This window comes from Alligator mississippiensis, chromosome 3 (assembly GCF_030867095.1).
Source record: "Alligator mississippiensis isolate rAllMis1 chromosome 3, rAllMis1, whole genome shotgun sequence".
NCBI lineage: Eukaryota > Metazoa > Chordata > Crocodylia > Alligatoridae > Alligator > Alligator mississippiensis.
Window position 1 is genome coordinate 152,085,836 of NC_081826.1, and position 17,954 is coordinate 152,103,789.

Genomic DNA, 17,954 nt, shown 5'->3' on the forward strand with positions numbered 1-17,954 from the left:
CTGTGCTCCACTGCACCCTCCCCAGCCCCGGTCCCAGCCAGCCTACACAGCTTCCTGGTGGGGCCACCTTCCACCCAAAGTGGCTGTTGATCACTTGGGTGGGTGGAGTGGGTGGAAGGTGGCCTGGAACTGCAGCCCTGCATGTTGGGGCAGAAGCCACCAAGCTGCAGCTTCTCCCCACCCACTGTTGCTTCCCCTCCCTGCCTTCTGGCTAAAGCACTACAGCAGGGACAGGAGGAAGAGACACTGGAGGTGGGGGGAATGAGAACTTCTCCAGGCAGCTGCAGCGGCAGAAGCAACAATTTTTCCAGGAAGCTGTACACACTGGCCAGGGCTGGGGCCCTCTGGTGGACAATGGTGGGAGTGTATTGCATGCTGCCCCAGGTGGGAACAAGCAGGGCTCAGCAACATGTAGAGTACAATTAATTGGTGGTCGTTAGGGCTGTGTGAAATTTCACTGGCCGTTTCGTTCCAACACTGTTTTGACCAATTTTGAGGTCGAAACAACAAAATCAGAATGAAACTGTGCTCGCCGGGCCTCGAACATCCGGTCTCATGCGGCCTTGATCCAGGCGGCTGGTAGAGGGCATCCTGCAGTCTCCTGTAGGGCTGTGATCTGACGTCTATACCCCAAGTGGCTTCCCCCAATCTCGCCTGCCATGACTTTGAGTGTTGCACCAGTGGGGGGGCCAGTCACCCAGGGTTCGGCTGCAGTGCGGCGACCGCCTGGCAGTAGTCCATGGGGCTCCACCTCCCCATACACCCCAACCTCACACCAACCTCCAGCGGGTTGTCCAGTCTTTTTGCCCATACCCCCAAAAATGTTTGTCCTCCCTGGGACCCGCTGGCACAACGTGTCCCCCACCACACTCTAGGACCTGCCTCCCAACGTGACTAACTTAAACAGAAGTAGGGCTATGGAAAACTCGCTCCCTCCGGGCTTGGACAGTCCCTACCCGGAACTCCAAAATTCACACTATGCTCCCACCAAAGCTGGAGGCTCAAAGGAAAATACGATACAATGTCCTACTATACGTATAGCCTCACTCTCTCTCAACCCCTCCAAAAGGGGGACAATGGAAAAAAGAAAGACTAACAAAAACCTAGCCTGCAAGGACCTGACTGGTCCTTTTCCCTTACTCTTGTGTTAGGGCATGTTAATCCTTCAAGCCCCCTGACCCTGCTGGGGTTTGGCCTGTTGGGGACAGTGCTGACCGTAGCTCTTTGCCCTGGGGTGTTACGGCTCTCCCTCTGCCCTATATATATAGCCTCTGGCTGGGCTGTACCTCAGTTTGTCTTGCTGCCCCGTTCTGTCTCTCACCAATGGGGAAACCTCCCTTGCCTCCTGCGTTCCTCCAGCACTCCCTTCTCCATCAGCGAGGAGGGCTTTCTCAGGCTCTGTTGTCCCTCCACCAACCCTGCCTCTGTCGGCGCATGGATCCTCTTCTGATTCCTCTTCTGTTTTTCCAGTGCTCTGTCTCTCGCTGTAGCAGAGAGCCCCTGCTGACTCCCTCACTCTCTAGACATTCTGGGCAGCACCCGGTTGCAGAGACCTTCTTGTCCCTGCTCCGCTCTCCCCACCGTCTTCCCCAGCGGTTCCTCTTATCCCTGCTGGTCGGTGATTGCCTGTGACATCACCAGACGGTTTCAGCTGGATAAAAGCACAGCTTATGATCCGTGCGGATTTCCTCGCTCCCTTCAGCTGCGTCACGGGACCTGCTGCTGGTAAGCGATCCCTTTGAGTTATTTCTGTCTTTTCCTTTTCTGTCGGGTGCTCCCTGCCCCAGGGGTTCCCCGTTTATTGTTTGGGGTTCTCTCCCCCATTTTCCCCCGGGACAGAAACAAAGGCCATCAAAATCGCCTTGAAACAAAATAGGGCTGGTCAAAACGTTTTGAAAGTAGAAATGTCAGGAGGCGCAATCTAGCACAGGGTACCAGGAAGCAGCCCAGCTGGGCTGCCTCCGCCCCTGGCTCGATGTAGCACTGGGGATGGGAAGTCAGCCCAGCTGGACTGACTTCCCATCCCCAGCAAAACTCGAAACAGTGTCAAAACAGCTTTTCTGTTTTGACGGAATGGAATGGAACAGCTGTTTCGACTCGAAATGAAATTCGAGACAAAACACTGTTCCCTCGAACTGACAAAACTCAAGGCAAAATGGAACGGTGCCATTTTGCACAGCCCTAGTGGTCACCCACCCATAAGCCAGATCCAATTAGCTGGTGGGCGAAATAACTTCCTCATTTGAAGTTCAGTCCTGTTGAGGATGGCCTGTGTGCACACACATGGCATTTACCGGTGATATTATCGGCTATACTGGCCAAAAAAAGCCGATGGACGATAATGTTAATTTTCCTTTTATTGGTGCCGATCCGATATGTGACCGATATATTGGTGCACCTCTATCATTTTCATACAATAGCTTTCAAAGTGACCAATATATTTGTTTGTAAGAGTGCACTTTAATTGTCTCATGCTCTAGAGGTGAATAGAGAATGTTAAAAACTTTAGAAGCTAAAGTTGTGGACCTTTTAGGGATATCTCCCTCACCTTCTTAATGTTTGATCAAGGAATGGGGTTGTCTCCCACTTAAAAAAACAGAGGTCTTTCCTCCAAAACCAGATGGATGACTAGAAAGCTGGGTCTGCTTTCAGAAGGTAGGTTACTTCAGCATAGACTGAGATCTTGACAGCGACTATCCCAGAGGAAAAGGCAGTTGAAGCACATTTTGGGAGCACAGAACAATGGGAGAAAGCTACTCTCTAGCATTCCAAACCTGCAGAGCGTGGGCTAGTGAAAGGCATAGGAAGTTCTTCAGTAGTCTGAGACAACACCGCTGTAGTCAGTGGAGTTCTACTACCAGCCTTGGACCTCACTGGACCCCCTTTTCAAAATCCTATGTCCACCCATGGTAGGGTTACCATATTTCCAGTTCCAAAAAGGAAGACACCTGTCAGGGGGTGCCCCTCACTTCTGACCTGCAGCCCCCTGGCACTGCCCATGCCCCACACTCCTGACCCCCACCCCCTGGTGCCCCTCACTCCCAAGCCATAGCCACAACAGCCCGGCTGGTGCCCCTCCCTCCCAACCCACAGTCCCCTGCTCCCCCCAGCCCTGCCAGAGTTGATCCCCAGCTGCTCCCATCCTGACTGGGCCAGGGTGCAGCACCTGTGGTGGCTCCGGCTTGTGTGAGTGGAGGCAGAGCGAGTCTGGTCCTGGTGCAGGTTGGAGGGAGAAGGCTAGGCCTGTGGCACCTCCTGCCCTAGGCTGGGGCTCCCACACCCCTCTGGTGGCCTGGCTACACCCCCCCCTCCCTGCAGTGTCTCCGAGGCACCCCACCCCTGTGACCACGGGCACCAGCCCCCAGTGCAGGTGCTTCCCCCCTGCCCCAGTGTCCTGCTGCAGCTCTAGTGCCCAGACACCACCCCCCAAGTTGGCAGACACCCCCTCTCCCTCTCACACCCATCCCCTGAACACACCACACATAAACATGCACTCCTCCCCACCCCCCAACAGTCCCCAAGCCCTGGCCCGCCACCCCCTCCCCCCATAGACTTACCTGCATCCAGCTGTGGCGGCTGCTCCCACCACCCTGCCTGGGCTGTATGCCAGCCACATGCATGTGTGCAAACACACGTGGCACCCCCTGCCTCTAATCACCCCAGGCAGCTCCTTGCAAGCGGGAAGGCTGCCAGTCTGCAAGGGGAAACCCGTGGTTTTGCTCCTTTAAAGAGGAAATATCCACATTTCCCCCACAGCAGGCGAAACCGCCAGATCTCTGGTACACCTGCAAGCCAGAAAATACCAAGCTCCCGGACATTTGTCCCTATTTCAAGAAAACCTGCCCAGACGGAGATTGGAGGACCCCAAAACTGGACGTGTCCCGGCCGTGAAGCACGCGTCTCCGCACTGCCGGGCGGCAGAGATGGTGTGGGGGGACCATGACAGGAAACACGGGCCTCCAGGGGAGAGAGGCCGCCTGCTCTCCGTTACTTTCTGTGCCTCGACCTCAGGGGGAAATGGGCAGCAGCCAGCGTCCGGCCTCCCTGCTCCGAGTCCAGAGCGGAGCTGAGTGCTGAGGGCCCCTGAGCATCGGGACCAGGCTGCCGGGCGGGGAGGACGGGGCGCGGGAGGCGGCGCGGCAGCGCTAGGACCCGGCTGCGCGCGGGGAGCGAGAGGCGGGCGGATCGCAAAGAGAAACTCTTTTATGAGCGCAGCCAGGCTCCCGCCTCGCCGGGCCGGGCCGGGCCGGGCCGGGCCGGGCGGGCAGGTTTCCCCGGAGTCCCTGCTGCCATGAGTCCGCCCGGCTGGGCGGCGCCGAGGGAGCATGGCCGAGGAAGCGGCGGGAGAGTCGGAGGCGCTGCTGCCCCAGCCGGCGTCTCCGGGCCTGGAGAAACTGAGGCACTTCAGGACGTACAAGCGGCGGTGGTTCCTCCTGGTCGTCGTCTGCCTGCTCAATTGCTCCAACGCCACGGTGAGTGCGGGTCTGGGCTCTCCGACTTGGGATGAGCTTGAGCTCAGTTGGCCTCGGATACCAATTAAATGAAGGATAACAAAACACAACGACCACGGAGGTCTGATCTCAGCAGCAGCCTAGGGGAGCCGGCCGCGCGGGGTTTCTTGCGGCGTTTCCGTGTGTGCGTGTGTGTACACGCGCTCAGGCAGCGAGGGGTTTCCGCGCGCGTGTGTGTGTGTGTGTGTGCACGCGATCAGGCAGCGAGTGGGGTTCAGCTGCTTTTGAGGGACGGGGCTCCAGTTGGTTCCATATTCCCGGGGCTTTAGTCCTTATTTCCGGTCCCTTTTTCAAAGCTCCCTTTCCCAATAAAAGCTCGTTAGTAGTGAATGATGCATCCAGAAGAGAGAGAGTATCATTCGCTGTGCAGATTTGTTAATGAATGTGTATGATAATATCCCGCATCAAGTGCAGAGCCGTAAATTTCATAGATTTCACAGACATTTGGGCTGGAAGGGACCTCTGAGGGTCGAGTCCAGCCTCCTGCCCAAGGGGCAGGAAGTCATCAGGGGTCATAGGATCCCACCAAGATAGATGTCCCAATGTCTCTTTAAGGTGTTCGAAGTGGGTGCTTGTACCACCTCCAATGGCAGGCTATTCCAAACCTTGGGGGCTCGGACAGTAAAGAAGTTCTTCCTTATGTCCAGCCCGAAATGGTCATGGAGGAGTTTGTGACAGTTCGACCTTGTCATCCCTTGGGGCGCTCTGGTGAGCAGACGTTCCCCCAGATCCTAGTGAGCACCCCTGATAAATTTATAGGTGGTGGTCAGATGAGGGTGGGATTATGGGGCAAAATGCTTCTTGGGCCACCCCAAACTTCCTCTCAATGCCACCGGGGGACTGTCCCAAAGACCACTGACCACAGTCCTGCCTGGCCAAAAACATGGTTTGGTCCTGCCAGGCTGCCAACTGACAGCTCTCCCCCATGCCCACTGCACTAAGTATAATGGATGGAATAAGGAATTGGCTTTTGGGCTGGGATTATGGCTGGAAATCCTTCTTGGGCCACCCCACAGCATACCTCTTTTCCACCAGGGGACTCTTCTGGACATGTTTGACCGGAGTCTTGCCTGTCCCAAAGTGCAATTTGGCCCTGACAGGCTGCCAGCTGACAGCAACCCCCCCACCACTGCATTAAGTACATGGGCTCAGTATAGAACTGGCTTTTGAGCTGGGATTATGACAGGAAATCCTTCTTGGGTCACCCACAACATGCCTCTGTAGCACTAGGGGACTCTCCTGACCAGAGTATTGCCTGGCCCAAAGCACGGTTTGGCATTGTCAGGCTGCAAGCTGGCAGCTACACAGCTACTTTAGTAAGTGTATAGGCCCGAATAAGGAATTGGCTTTTGGGCTGGGATTATGAGTGGAAATCCTGTTTGGACCACCCCATACCATGCCTCTGTGGCACTGGGGGACTCTCCTGGACATCTTTGACCAGAATCTTGCCTGGCCTAAAGCGTGTTTTGGCCATGCCAGGCTCCAATTTAATCTCTACCCCTGTGTGCTATTTACATTGCTACCAATAAGGAGCTGCCCTTCTGCTGGGATCATGGGGCAAAACCGTTTTAGAATCATCCCAAAACACATCACCACTACCAAGGGAGCTTCCTGACAACATTGGGGTATGTTCCTGCTCAACCTAATGCTCAGTTTTTGAGTGTGAGCCTGCCAGGTGACACCCAACTTTAAGACCTCTGTGTTGCTATTCCATCAGGCACTGGACAGCAGGAAGAATGGCTGCATGCAAATGTAGCACATATACACATGACGGACCTCTGCTTCTATGCATGGTGTTTAGCACGTGCTGCCATTCTGCTGGAGTGTGCTAATTAACATACCTCAGCAGCCTTCACACCAGGTGTATTCACTGTCTCTGGATTTCAAAACAGTGGTGGGGGCGCTTTAACTAAAGCTTGTAGAATAAGCTTTAGTTAAAGTGCCCCTGCCGCCTTGTTGAAGCATGGGATGCTGAATACACATGACACTACTGGTGCTTTAATTAGAGCAGCTCTCAGAGCCATTCTAATTAAAGCACCCCTCACTGCCACCCGGAAGTATGTGTATAGATGCCCCTAGGGTTTTTTCACCAGCTTTTCTCATTTACCTCCAATCACCACCCAGAAACTTGGTAAAGTAACTTTGAATTGGATGTTGTAATTTAAAGAAACCTGCCCACTCACTAGCAAATGTTAAATTAAAACAAGTTTATTATGAGGGAAAAGGGGAACAATGGTACTCCCTAACTAAAATCTTAACTATTAATCTTTAACTGTAGCAAACCAACCCAGGGAGCTACCTCTTAGCCCAGTCACTTGAAAAGGGAGTCTCACCCAGAGCTGCCATCCAGGGACTCCACCACCTGCACTGGTTTAGTAGCACATTTTGGGTAGGGAGGCTCTGTTGCTCCCCGCTGCCAGGGGCTCATTGACTTATAGAATCATAGAGAAGTAGGGCTGGTAGGGACCCCCAGAGGTCACCTAGTCCAACCCCCGGCCTGAGGCAGGATCACCCCTATCCAAACCGTCCCATCTATCCATACAGCATAGACCTAACAGCCAAACCTGCCACAAGTAAAGCAGGGAACTATGGCAGCCACTGTCCTGCTTTTATGAAATGTTATCAATATATGCTCCAGAGATTCCTGGATAGAGGCCACACCCCTGCTATAGAGGAAGGCAGAAACCCCCACAGTCGATATGCCAATCTGACCATGGGGTAAAAGTCCTTCCTGACCTGAAATATGATGATTGGTCTGACCCTGAGTAAAGGGCTAGACCCTCCAGCCAGGACCTTCTGGCTTTGCTCCTAGCAAGAGAATTGGCCTACCCCAGTTCAAGTCCCCAGCCTTAGCTGTAGCAGCACTCAGTGCCTCTGAAGAAGGCTTAAAAATACCCTCACACACACAGACCTAAATCAGCCCTGACATAGCTGTCCAACCTCTTGTTGACACCTCCAGCGATGGAGAATCCACAACTTCCCTGGGCATCTATCCACTGCCTCATTATTCTCACAGTGAATTTTTTCTAGATATCCAATCTAAATTTACTTTGCTGTAGCTTTATGCCATTGGTTTGTATCCTCCTCTTTGCAAGAGTTGCGGCCCTTGTCCTGGGCTTCTACCACCAATGAGAACCCAAGTAGCAAAAGCTGGCAAGTGAGGGCCACACATGACTTACTATGACTGGATGCTGGAGAGCATTGCTAGGGTTTGATGCTAGGCAGTGCTGCTGTGAATGCTACCTCCAGGGATCTCCGTTGCTCTGCTGAAGGTCTCTGCCACTCCTCCATGCTTCTGGGGGGTCTCTGCTGCTCCTCCATGGTGCCAGGGGGTGTCCGTCACTCTCCTGGGGGGTCTCTGTTGCTCCAGTGGGGGTCTCTGCTGCTCCATGCCTCTGGGGGTCTCTGGCAGTCCTCCACATTTCTGGGGGGCCTCTCCATGGTACCAGGGGGTCTCCACCACTATACACCACTATACACCACTGGGGGGGTCTCCAGCACTCTGCTGGGGGTCTCTTTTGCTCTGCTGGGGGGTCTCTGCTGCTCCTCCCCATCACCGGTGGTCTCTGTCACTCCACCACACCACTGGATATACATCACTCCTCTGCCCTGCCAGGGTTTTATCCTTGTTCTCTTCAGGTTGCCATGGAACCACAGATTTCTTAGGTTCTGCCCTGTGTCAGTGATAGGCTCTGGGATTTTTTTTCAGCTGTTTTTACTATAGTGCTATAGTATCATGTAGACCCACTATAGAACACTGTATTCAGAAGCACTTTTAGCCTGAAGAGTTTGTTGAAAACATCCGGGGAGTGACTCCTGTCTGGAATCGACAGGTAGCTTGGGGTGTCCAAAGAAGTATTTTGCCCCATCCCATCCTAATCTGATCTTCATTTAGAGTTCTGTACTTGATGCAGGATATTAATTTACATAATAATAAATAATTATGCATAGCTAATGAAATTCTCTCTCTTTTAGAATGTGTAATTCATTAATAAGAAGCTTTTTCAGGTATAGATTAGCTTTGAAAAAGAAACTGGGAACCAGCAATAAGGAACTGGGAATAAGGAACCAACTTCAGCCTCATCTTTCAAAAGCAGACAGCTTTTGACAAAACGAAAGACTGATTACAGTTCATGTCATTATGCTGCCTCTTTATTTTCTTTTTGCTGTTACTTCCCCCTGATTGGGAAATGTTGCCATTATTTGCAGGGGTGTGCAGAATAGTCTGGGCGCTTAATTCATGATTATTTGCAATGGAAAATACCGCAAATGTCAAGTCCACACTAGGAAAGATATGCCAGCACAGCTATACCACCAGCAAAGATTATGCTTATACAGTACTGGAATGTACTTAGACTCCTGTCAATATGACTTACACCAATTCCTTGAATGAACTGTATTAGGTGAAATAAAGTGTTCTAGCAACAGCACTTATTAGCAGCTAGGGAAGTCTGCAGTTTTCCCACACCTCTGTTGGGTAGCCACACTCTGGATGCTAGACTTAATTCACCTTCCTCAACAAAATAAAAAAAACCTTTTGCAATCAAACACTCCTGTCCACAGTGATTTGAAAATAGATGGCACCTTATTTCATAAAACTAAATTAATATTTAAAATGTAGATTCTTCCCTGTAGAGCAACTAACTTGGTTGTAATAACTGAGCATGTTAGGAGACCCAAAATTGCCTGTTACTTGCACTTGGTTAAATTACATCCTTTCATCCTGAATTTGCATTCTTTTGCCTTCCTTTTCATTTTGTTCACATTTCCTTTCTGACCAGGAAGATGCAACATGCAATAACTGTGTATGCCATTCCAGGAGTTAAGCTTAAAAGCTAAGTAGTTAGGAGCAGACATCATAAGATCAAACTGGACTGGGATGGTGCAAATTGCATTATGGTGGGCATATCTACATGTGCTATTAATTTGCAGTAGGCTTACTGTGCAGGAAAATACAGCACAATAAGCCTTCCCAGGAGCACATCTACATGTGCTCTCTCTTGGGATCAGATTTTCTCCGAATGGGAACAGCTCTGTACTGGGATGCTCCTGCCCTGCTCTGTCACCCTGCAGCAGCCAGGCTTGCCCTCTCCCCCTCCTCTTCCCCCCCCCCCTTGGGCTGGCAAAGGTATGGGGCCAGTTCCACTGGGCACAGAGCCAGGAAAGCTTTGACGGCTGCAGCGGCAGCTGTCTCCTGGCCCCATGCACATTAGAAGGGGATCTGATATGCACAGAGCCAGGAGAAAGCTGTCCTTGCAGTGGGCAGAGCTCTCCTGGCTCTGTGCCCATTGGGACACACAGCTGCCAGCAATCCTCCTGCCAGACGGGGCTTCCCTGTCTGGCAGGGGTTGGTGGGAGCTGTCCCAGGTATCCCCTACTGGTGAGCCTCGTACCAGGTCGGGGGTGGGGGTGGGGGGTGGCATGGGGCTCCCTAGCAGCTGCCCTACTTGGCACAGAGCCAACTACTTCAGGGAGCAGGTTGGGTCTGGGAATCTAGCCCTTGTCTGTCCCCTGGATCAGGTCCACGCTGTATGGAGCTGCTCCAGGGGACAGGTGAAGGCTAGATTCCCAGTCCCTGCCCGCTCCCTGGAACAGCTAGCTCCATGCCACACTGAGCTGCTCCAGGGGACAGGCAGGGGCTGGGTTCCTAGCCCCTGCTCACCCTACAGAGGTGCCAGCTCCACACTGGGAGCTAGGACATGGGGCAGAGAACTCCCCAGTTCTGGCACTGATTGGCTCCCAGCTCCCAAATTTGCTCCTGGTCAGTGTCTACACAAATGTTACTAGACGCATCTACACAAAAAGCTAAACATGTAGTAGACTAATTCTACTTTGCACTAGTGTGTCATGACAAAAGTCATGCTAATGCTCAGTAGAATTAGTCTATTGCACATTAGTATAATTAAAAAGCCATGCAATAGTGCTACTGCGCAGTAGTGGCAGTTACTGCACATTGAATTAGTACCTGTTATTACAGGCACTAAACTTAATGTGCAATAACAACAGTGCATTAATGCATGTGTAAATGTGCCTACTGTGCAGTATCTACTACCTGTATTTACAGGTAGTAGACTAATCTACAGTGCAGTAAAGCATTTTGTGTAGACACACCCTCTGTGTCAATGGCACTTGCTGCTTAAAGATGCTGAAATGTGCCATGCATTGTAAAGCCAGTGGCCTCAGCATGAATGGGGCAATCTGGCCATAAGTGTTTAAGACATACAGTTGGAAATTTCATGGTATAAGTTTTAGTTCTGTTTCCACAATGATTTAAAACAACGCTTTTGATTAGTTTTCAGAAATCCTCCTCATTTAGAGCATTTCTCCTGCAAATGGTTGTGATCAGGTACAGTCCAACAGGATTGGCCACGAGTATTTGCTTATACAGGAGCAGAGCCTGAGTTGGTGCAAGTGCATGCTGCTCAACTCTCCCCATGCCATTTTAGCTAGGAATCATGTGACTTTTGACCACACTGATGTCTTGGAACGTGCCAACATTCTGAACATCCATTCTCATCTCAGTTGGCGTCATTGTGGTTGCAGTTGTGTGATGGAATGGCCTTTTTCAGTTGTGATTGCAGTTGCATGAAAGAATTGCCTTTAAGAAAAGTTCTGGAAAAAATTAAATGAACCCAGCTGCAAATCCAATACTAATTCATTTAAAGGCATTGCCTTTTAACTCTTCTGCCCACCACTCAAAGGACAGGATCTTTGTTCAGTTATCTCAGTGAAAAAGTGAGGAAAGACATTTCAGCTGAAAGCAAACTGAGAGCAAACCCACAGCAGAAAGCACTTCTCAGAGCCCTTCCTCCTATACGTGATTGTGCTGTATAGTTTGAACCAGTATTGCTGACAGAAGATTGTAGGAGGAGGCTTTAGTAGTTTTCAGCAGTACAAGGTGTGGCCAGATCTAATCATGAGGCCTGACTCATAAGCCTAAAGAAGTTATCACATTGTTTAGTATAGCTGTGAGTGATAATGAATCATAGAGAAGTAGGGCTAGAAGAGACCTCTGAAGATCATCTGGTCCAACACCCCTGCTGAAAGCAGGATCATCCCAAGCAAACCATCCCAAGCAAATCTTTGTCTAACCTATTACTAAAACTGTACAGATGACCCTGTATAGCATAGCACCCTAACCTGCCACAAGAAAAGCAGGGAGACAGTGGTGACCAGTGCCCTGCTACTGCTGCAAAGGTTGTTAAAATACACTCAAGGGGCATGTCCAGATGAGTGTAGTTGTACGATATGTGACACTGCAAACACGTTTGCAGTGCCACATACTGTACAGTCTGGAGTTTTCTGCACTGCAAAGGGATGCTGCCCAAGTGTGCGCTGCCCCGGGTTTTTTTTTTTCCATGCTTTCTTTTTTTATCCCTGGTTATCCAGGGGTTTAAAAAAAAACATGGAAAAAAACTCAAAGGAGTGTGCACTCGGAAAGCGCACACTGCTAAAAAGTGAAGCCAGGCTGCTCAGAGTTGCGCTGCGGCTATTGGCCAGGCTCGGCCCAGCAGGATCACCGTGGCTGCTGCTCTGGGAGGCCCCCAGGACTCTAGGTAAAGCTGTTGGGTCCAGCACAGTGCTGGCCCCAGCCTCCCCTACGCCACCCAGGACAACATGCCACGTGCCAAAGCACACGTGGCATAGGCATTCCCCAGGGACAAGATGCAGCAGCACAAGGTGTGCTGCCGCTTCTTGTCCTTGGGGAACCAAATGTCCACGCACGTCTGGATGTGCCCAAGAGGTCCAAGGAAGAGGATCACGCCCCTTGCTACAGAAGAAGGCAAACCCCACCACAGTTTGTACCAGTCTGGTCATGGGGGGAAATTCCTTTCTAATCCCAAATATGGCAATTAGTTTGACTGCTATCAAGGAACCTTTTGGGTTTAAGTCCCAGCAGAAGCATTGCCATACCCCTGTCAAAATCCCCAGCTTTGGCTACAGCTACCACCCAATGCTTCTGGGGAAGGCAACCTCACTTCTGACATATGTAATAATGGGAGGGGGAAAGAAATCCCATCCCAGCCCCATGTGGCAACCAGCAAAGCCTAGAAGCATGGGAAATACCTATAATATAGTATTAGCATAGCTACTTCCCAGATGATCCTAGATCAATGCTTATCCGTCCTCTTCTTGAATACTTTTCAAATGATGGAGATTCCACAGCTTCCCTAGGCAGTCTGTTCTACAGCCTTACTGTTCTAACACTAAAGGTTTTCCTAATAGGTTACTGTACAACTTAGCATTGGAATGGCACATAATCAAAGGGTTCTTTCAGTTCTAACAGATATTATTCAGCATAATTGCATGCTAAGTATTCAGAGAGTTCTGACTCCAGCCTCTCTAGTGGTCAAATCAAAGATTTGCTTCATCTCTGGGAGCAGTTACTGTATCTGTCTGTCATGTCTGAAAGAAGGGGCAGGTAGCAGTATAGTTCCTGCTGTTTCCAGGTTTCAATCAGGGGGAGCAGTTCTCAGTTTGAATTAGGGGTCCATAGCGCCCATCAGTAGTAGGTGCATGAAATGAGCTGCAATTTCCTTTTTTGCATACTTTCCTCCCACCAACTCTTCCTCCCCACTCTTCCTCCTTGCCCCCTTTCCCCTCCACCCCTGCCAGTTACTGCACTGTGACCAACTCAACTCATTTTTTGGACTACATTGACTAACCCTGGATTTCCAGGTGAAGGAGGTGATCAGTAAGCCTGTATGACAGACTTTCTGCTGATGACAGTATTTAGGGAATTAATTTAGCACTGTAGCTCTTCAGATTCAGAACCCTAGGATTAGCAACTGCTTCTTTGCAGACTAGGGGCCAAATTTACCCTCAATGCGTGTTGCAGTGCCACTGTTGCCAGTGATTGTACCCATGTAACTGAGCAGAGCTCAGTTCTAGGTCTTTGGCTAAAAAAAATTATCTACTTGTAGTCGGCTGGATTACTGCCAGTGACTGCATTAAACCAGCAAGAGAGGGAGGAACAAACTAGAATCAGAGAAGTTGCTTCTTACAGAACCAGAGACTGTGATTGAAGTCAGAATGGCTTCCTCTTTAAGTAGAAGTACTGAGTCTGGTACTTAGTTAAAAATGAAATGGTCTTGGAGAAGTTTGTGACTGTTTGACCTTGTCATCCCATGGGGCGCTCTGGTGAACAGGCGTTCCCCCATATCCTGACGTACACCCCTCATATACTTATAGGCAGCCACCAGGTCCCCCCTGAGCCTGCGCTTTTCCAGGCTGAAGAGTCCCATAGCTCTCAGTCTCTCATCATAAGGCCTGTTTTCCTGTCCTTTGATCATGCACGTGGCTCTCCACATCCTTTTTAAATTGTGGAGCCCAGAATTGGATACAGTACTCCAGCTGCAGCCTTACCAAGGCCGAATACAGCAGGCAGATGACATCCTGGGATTTGCTAGAGAAGCATCTATGGATGCAAGCCAGAGTTTTGCTCGCTTTGCTGGCTGCAACATCACATTGGTGGCTCATATTTATTTTGTGGTCAATCATGACCCCCCAAGTCCCTTTTGGCTGTGGTGCTAGCAAGCGTAGCACTGCCGAGCCTATAAACATGCTGCGGGTTTTTCTTCCCAAGGTGGAGTACCTTGCATTTTTCAGAGTTAAAGGCCATCAGGTTTTCATTCGCCCATTTTCCAAGCCTGTAAAGGTCGGCCTGGATCACCATCCTGTCCTCGGGTGTGGACGCTTTACCCCAAAGTTTGGTTTCATCAGCGAACTTGGCCAGTCTGCTCCTGACACCAGTGTCCACATCATTAATGAAGGTGTTGAAAAGGATAGGCCTAGGAACGGAGCCTTGGGGGACCCCACTGGTCACAGCCCACCACAATGAGTGACTTCCATCAACTACCACTCTCTGGGTCTGACCTCAAAGCCAATTCCCCAGCCAGCAGACTGTGATGTAGCTGAGGCCGCGGCTGGCCAGATTTTCTATAAGATGATCGTGGGATACCAGATTGAAAGCTTTTTTAAAGTCAATATATATGATGTCAATCTCTTCTCCCTTGTCCAGGTGATATGTCACCTGGTCGTAGAAGGAGATGAGATTGGTCAAGACCTACCCGCAACAAACCCGTGATGGCTATCCCTCAAGAAGTTGCCTTCAGCCAGTTTGTCAAGAATGGTCTCTTCGATGATTTTCTCCAAGATCTTCCCAGGGATGGAGGTCAGGTTGATGGGCCTGTAGTTCCCTGGATCTACTTTCCTCCCTTTCTTGAAGATAGGTACCACATTGGCCTTCTTCCAGTCCTCAGGCATTTTGCCTGAGGGCCACAAGTTCTCAAAGATCCATGCCAGTGTCTGAGCTATGATGTTTGCCAGCTCCTTAAGTACCCTGGGGTGTAAGCTGTCTGGGCCAGCTGACTTGAAGGTGTCCAACCTCTCAGGGTGTTCCTTCACATGGTCAACATTGATGAAGGGTAATAGTTCTCCCTAGCCCTGGCCATCCCATACTGTACTGAGCAGGGCTGCCCCTTGGGGCTGGTGAAAAACCGATGCAAAATACCTGTTCAGCAGGTTGGCTTTTTCCTGGGTGTTGGTTGTCAGTTGACCCATATGGTTTAGCAGGGGTCCAATATTACCCTTGCTTTTCCTCCGGCTCCCCACCCATGAGAGATAACAGACCTGATCACCCACCCATCAGCCCTATTGTCTCTCTGCAAGTTTGTGTACACACAGCCAAGTCCTTACCTTTCTCTAAAAGTGCAGTTTCAAGAAGTTAAATTAATAAAGAATATCAAACAACAAGAATGCACTTTTGTAGAACACAATGTTTAAATCAGGGCTTCCTGACCAATGATTTAAATCACTTTAATTTAAATCAAGTCTACCCTGGGTGTGACACAGAAAGAATTACTTGAATTCATGTTCAGCAGGGAAACTCAGAAAGGTTTTTTGTCCTTAAGATAGTACGCTAGTTGGACTGTTTAGCAATCCACCCAACTCAGTGAATCCACCCAAAATAACGGCAGCAACTTATTAAGTGCATTGACACTCCTTAAAGTCACTACAAGTAGCAAGTCTCAGGGTCCCCATATTTATAGTCGAGATGCCCCTGTCTCATGCCAATTCTTCTCTCTCCCTCTGTTGAGATGTCCCTTTCTACTTGTTTCTGTTAGGGATGTAAGAGTTTAAACTGTTAAATAGAAATTATACCATTTCATGTTTACCTCCCAGCTCAGTGCTGCCCGCTGTTAAAGGAGTGACTCTGGGAGGGGCTGCCCAGGAGGTGGCACAAATCCATGCTGCAGCATTGTAGTGGTTACCTGGTGGAGCAGAGTCAGGCAAAGCTGTGTGGTAAAGCCGGAAGGGTTTAAATAGGAGTGAGCACAGTAGCAGGGCTGCCAGCAGATGCTGCAGAGGTAGACTGCACGGATTCTGTGCCCCCACAGCACCCACAGGGGCTCCCACTTGCTGGGACAGCCATGCCATGGCCAGGTGGTACCTCCAGTCTTCAGGCACCTGGAGCCCCAGATGGTGCCTCCCTCCCTCCTGCCCACTTCCCAGGCTCCAGCAGCTGCTGCTCAGCAAGGACCCATGGCAGCTTTCCCAGTCTGGGGGCATGTTGCAGATGGACATGCCACACAGTATTGCACCTGAGGCATCCACCTGTGGGCTAAGCACCCTCTGCTAGGAACTGTGGCAGCGGGGAAAGCCCTCAGTCTTGCTGGAGGAGTGTGACACCAGCAGCTGCTGGCTACATCCAAATGGGGAAGGACCATCCACACCCTCAAATGCCAGGAAGGGAAAATACCAGAAGTAACTCTTTGAGGAATTGAGAAGTACTGTGATCTAGAAACACATGGTGGGTTTTTATTGTGCCCAGTGACATCACAATATCATCACTAGACAAGAACAATCTTAAATTATTTAGCTAATATGACTGTACAAACAAATAAGATTCATGAAAGAACGGTTGAGAAGACCAAGATTTGTGCGAGTAGACGCATTTTGTTAGGAATCCTTTTCCTGACACATGTAATATCCTCTGCCAGCTGCAGGATTTAGAGAGTTTAACCACCCTTGTTCTAGGATTCACCCTCACCAAACAAAATACAGTGAAGCCAGACACTCATTCTTTTGGTCTTTTGTTTGGATCAATCACATGGCTGTGCCTAGACAAGAAGTTTGGAATTGGAGCTTCCTCACTGGGAAACTCAGTAAAATCCGAAGCTAGGATTCAACCTGAGTTCCACTAAGCCCTACTTGTGCTAAATTTATGCTCATAATATTTTTGAAACTCATATTTTCCACATCATGTTATATGATATGTATAAAGTACAGTGTTTGGTTTAGCAGATTGTAGTCCCTTTCCATGTGGTAATTCAGCAAACAGGCAGGCTAGAAGAATAAGGAAAGGCCATGCCTTATTGTGCTTCTGTTTAATTTCTGATGGTTTTCATTTGGGGTATGTGAAGCAGGCCCTATTTGATTCGGATTTGGCCCGAATCAGGGACAGTGATTCAGTTCATTGATTCAGATCACTGTCCCTGATTTGATACAGCCAAATCCAAATCTGAAGATTTGATGCTGATTTGAAGAATCAGCAATTCGGACATAGACACAGCTTTAAATGTTTTTTCTACATACCTTGAGGTAGCAGGCATGGCTCATAATCGCTGTGATGCTGGGGCACATAGAGTATCCCACAGGAGTGTGGGGGCCCCTCCATGTCCTTGGTGGTGAACCCGGAAGTGGACTGGAAGTACTTCCAATCCACTTCCAGCTCTGCCAGGGAGAACGCTGGGCCCCCCCCCACACCTCCAGGGCTCAGCAATCAGCTGTGAGGGGACCCCGGGTGTCTGCCCAGACCCAGGAGACACCAGTCACTGAGCCGGGGGGGCCGTGCACTCCCCAGTGGACCTGGAAGTGGACTGGAAGTGCTGGCCCACTTCCGGGTCTGCTGCTGAGTGTGCTGGGGAGCCCCCAATGCTTCTGTGGGACACTCCATCTGCCCCACCATCACAGCACTCACAAGCCCCTGCTACCTAGAGGTATGTAGAAAAAACATTTAAAGCTGTGTCTATGTCCAAATGTCTCCAAATCGATTTGGAGGGTTCTGATTCGATTTGGAGAGATTTAAGGGTCCCCTGATTCGATTCATATTCGGAGATTCAGCCACCGAATTGGGCCAAATCTCCGCAAAGTGGTACCTTGTTAGAAGTATGTGCAAGAGGAGGCAGGGAGTAGGGGACTGGGGACTGCTCTTTAAGACTCTACAAAAAGAAGGAAGAAAGCAAATTGAAGATTGTATGTGCATTCAAATACCTCTTTTATCTAATTTACCAGAGCATTCATCACCTAAACTTGAAGATGACCTAATACCACTACAAAATTTAGGTCTTCTAATGAACTGGGAATATATCCTAAATTTAAAGAATTTTGTTGGGGTTATCTCTTTGGGGCTTTGGCCAAGATTGTGAATTTGTTCCATTC

The 17,954-nt window shown here is 50.0% G+C and overlaps 1 protein-coding gene across 2 annotated transcripts in view; it reads left to right on the forward strand.

The window, feature by feature from the left end:
- The first annotated feature begins 4,167 nt into the window (after positions 1–4,167).
- The window catches only part of SLC49A3 (solute carrier family 49 member 3), a 53,387-nt gene continuing 39,600 nt past the window's right edge, over positions 4,168–17,954 (forward strand). Inside the window, exons 1-2 of one of the 2 annotated variants that reach the window (XM_059724537.1) lie at positions 4,388–4,472; positions 14,533–14,685. In XM_059724537.1, the coding sequence (XP_059580520.1) occupies positions 14,641–14,685 (45 nt within the window). In that variant the 5' untranslated portion in view covers positions 4,388–4,472; positions 14,533–14,640. Of the gene's footprint in view, positions 4,473–14,532; positions 14,686–17,954 lie in introns of both variants that reach the window. The other variant, XM_006263066.4, reaches the window with a different exon arrangement.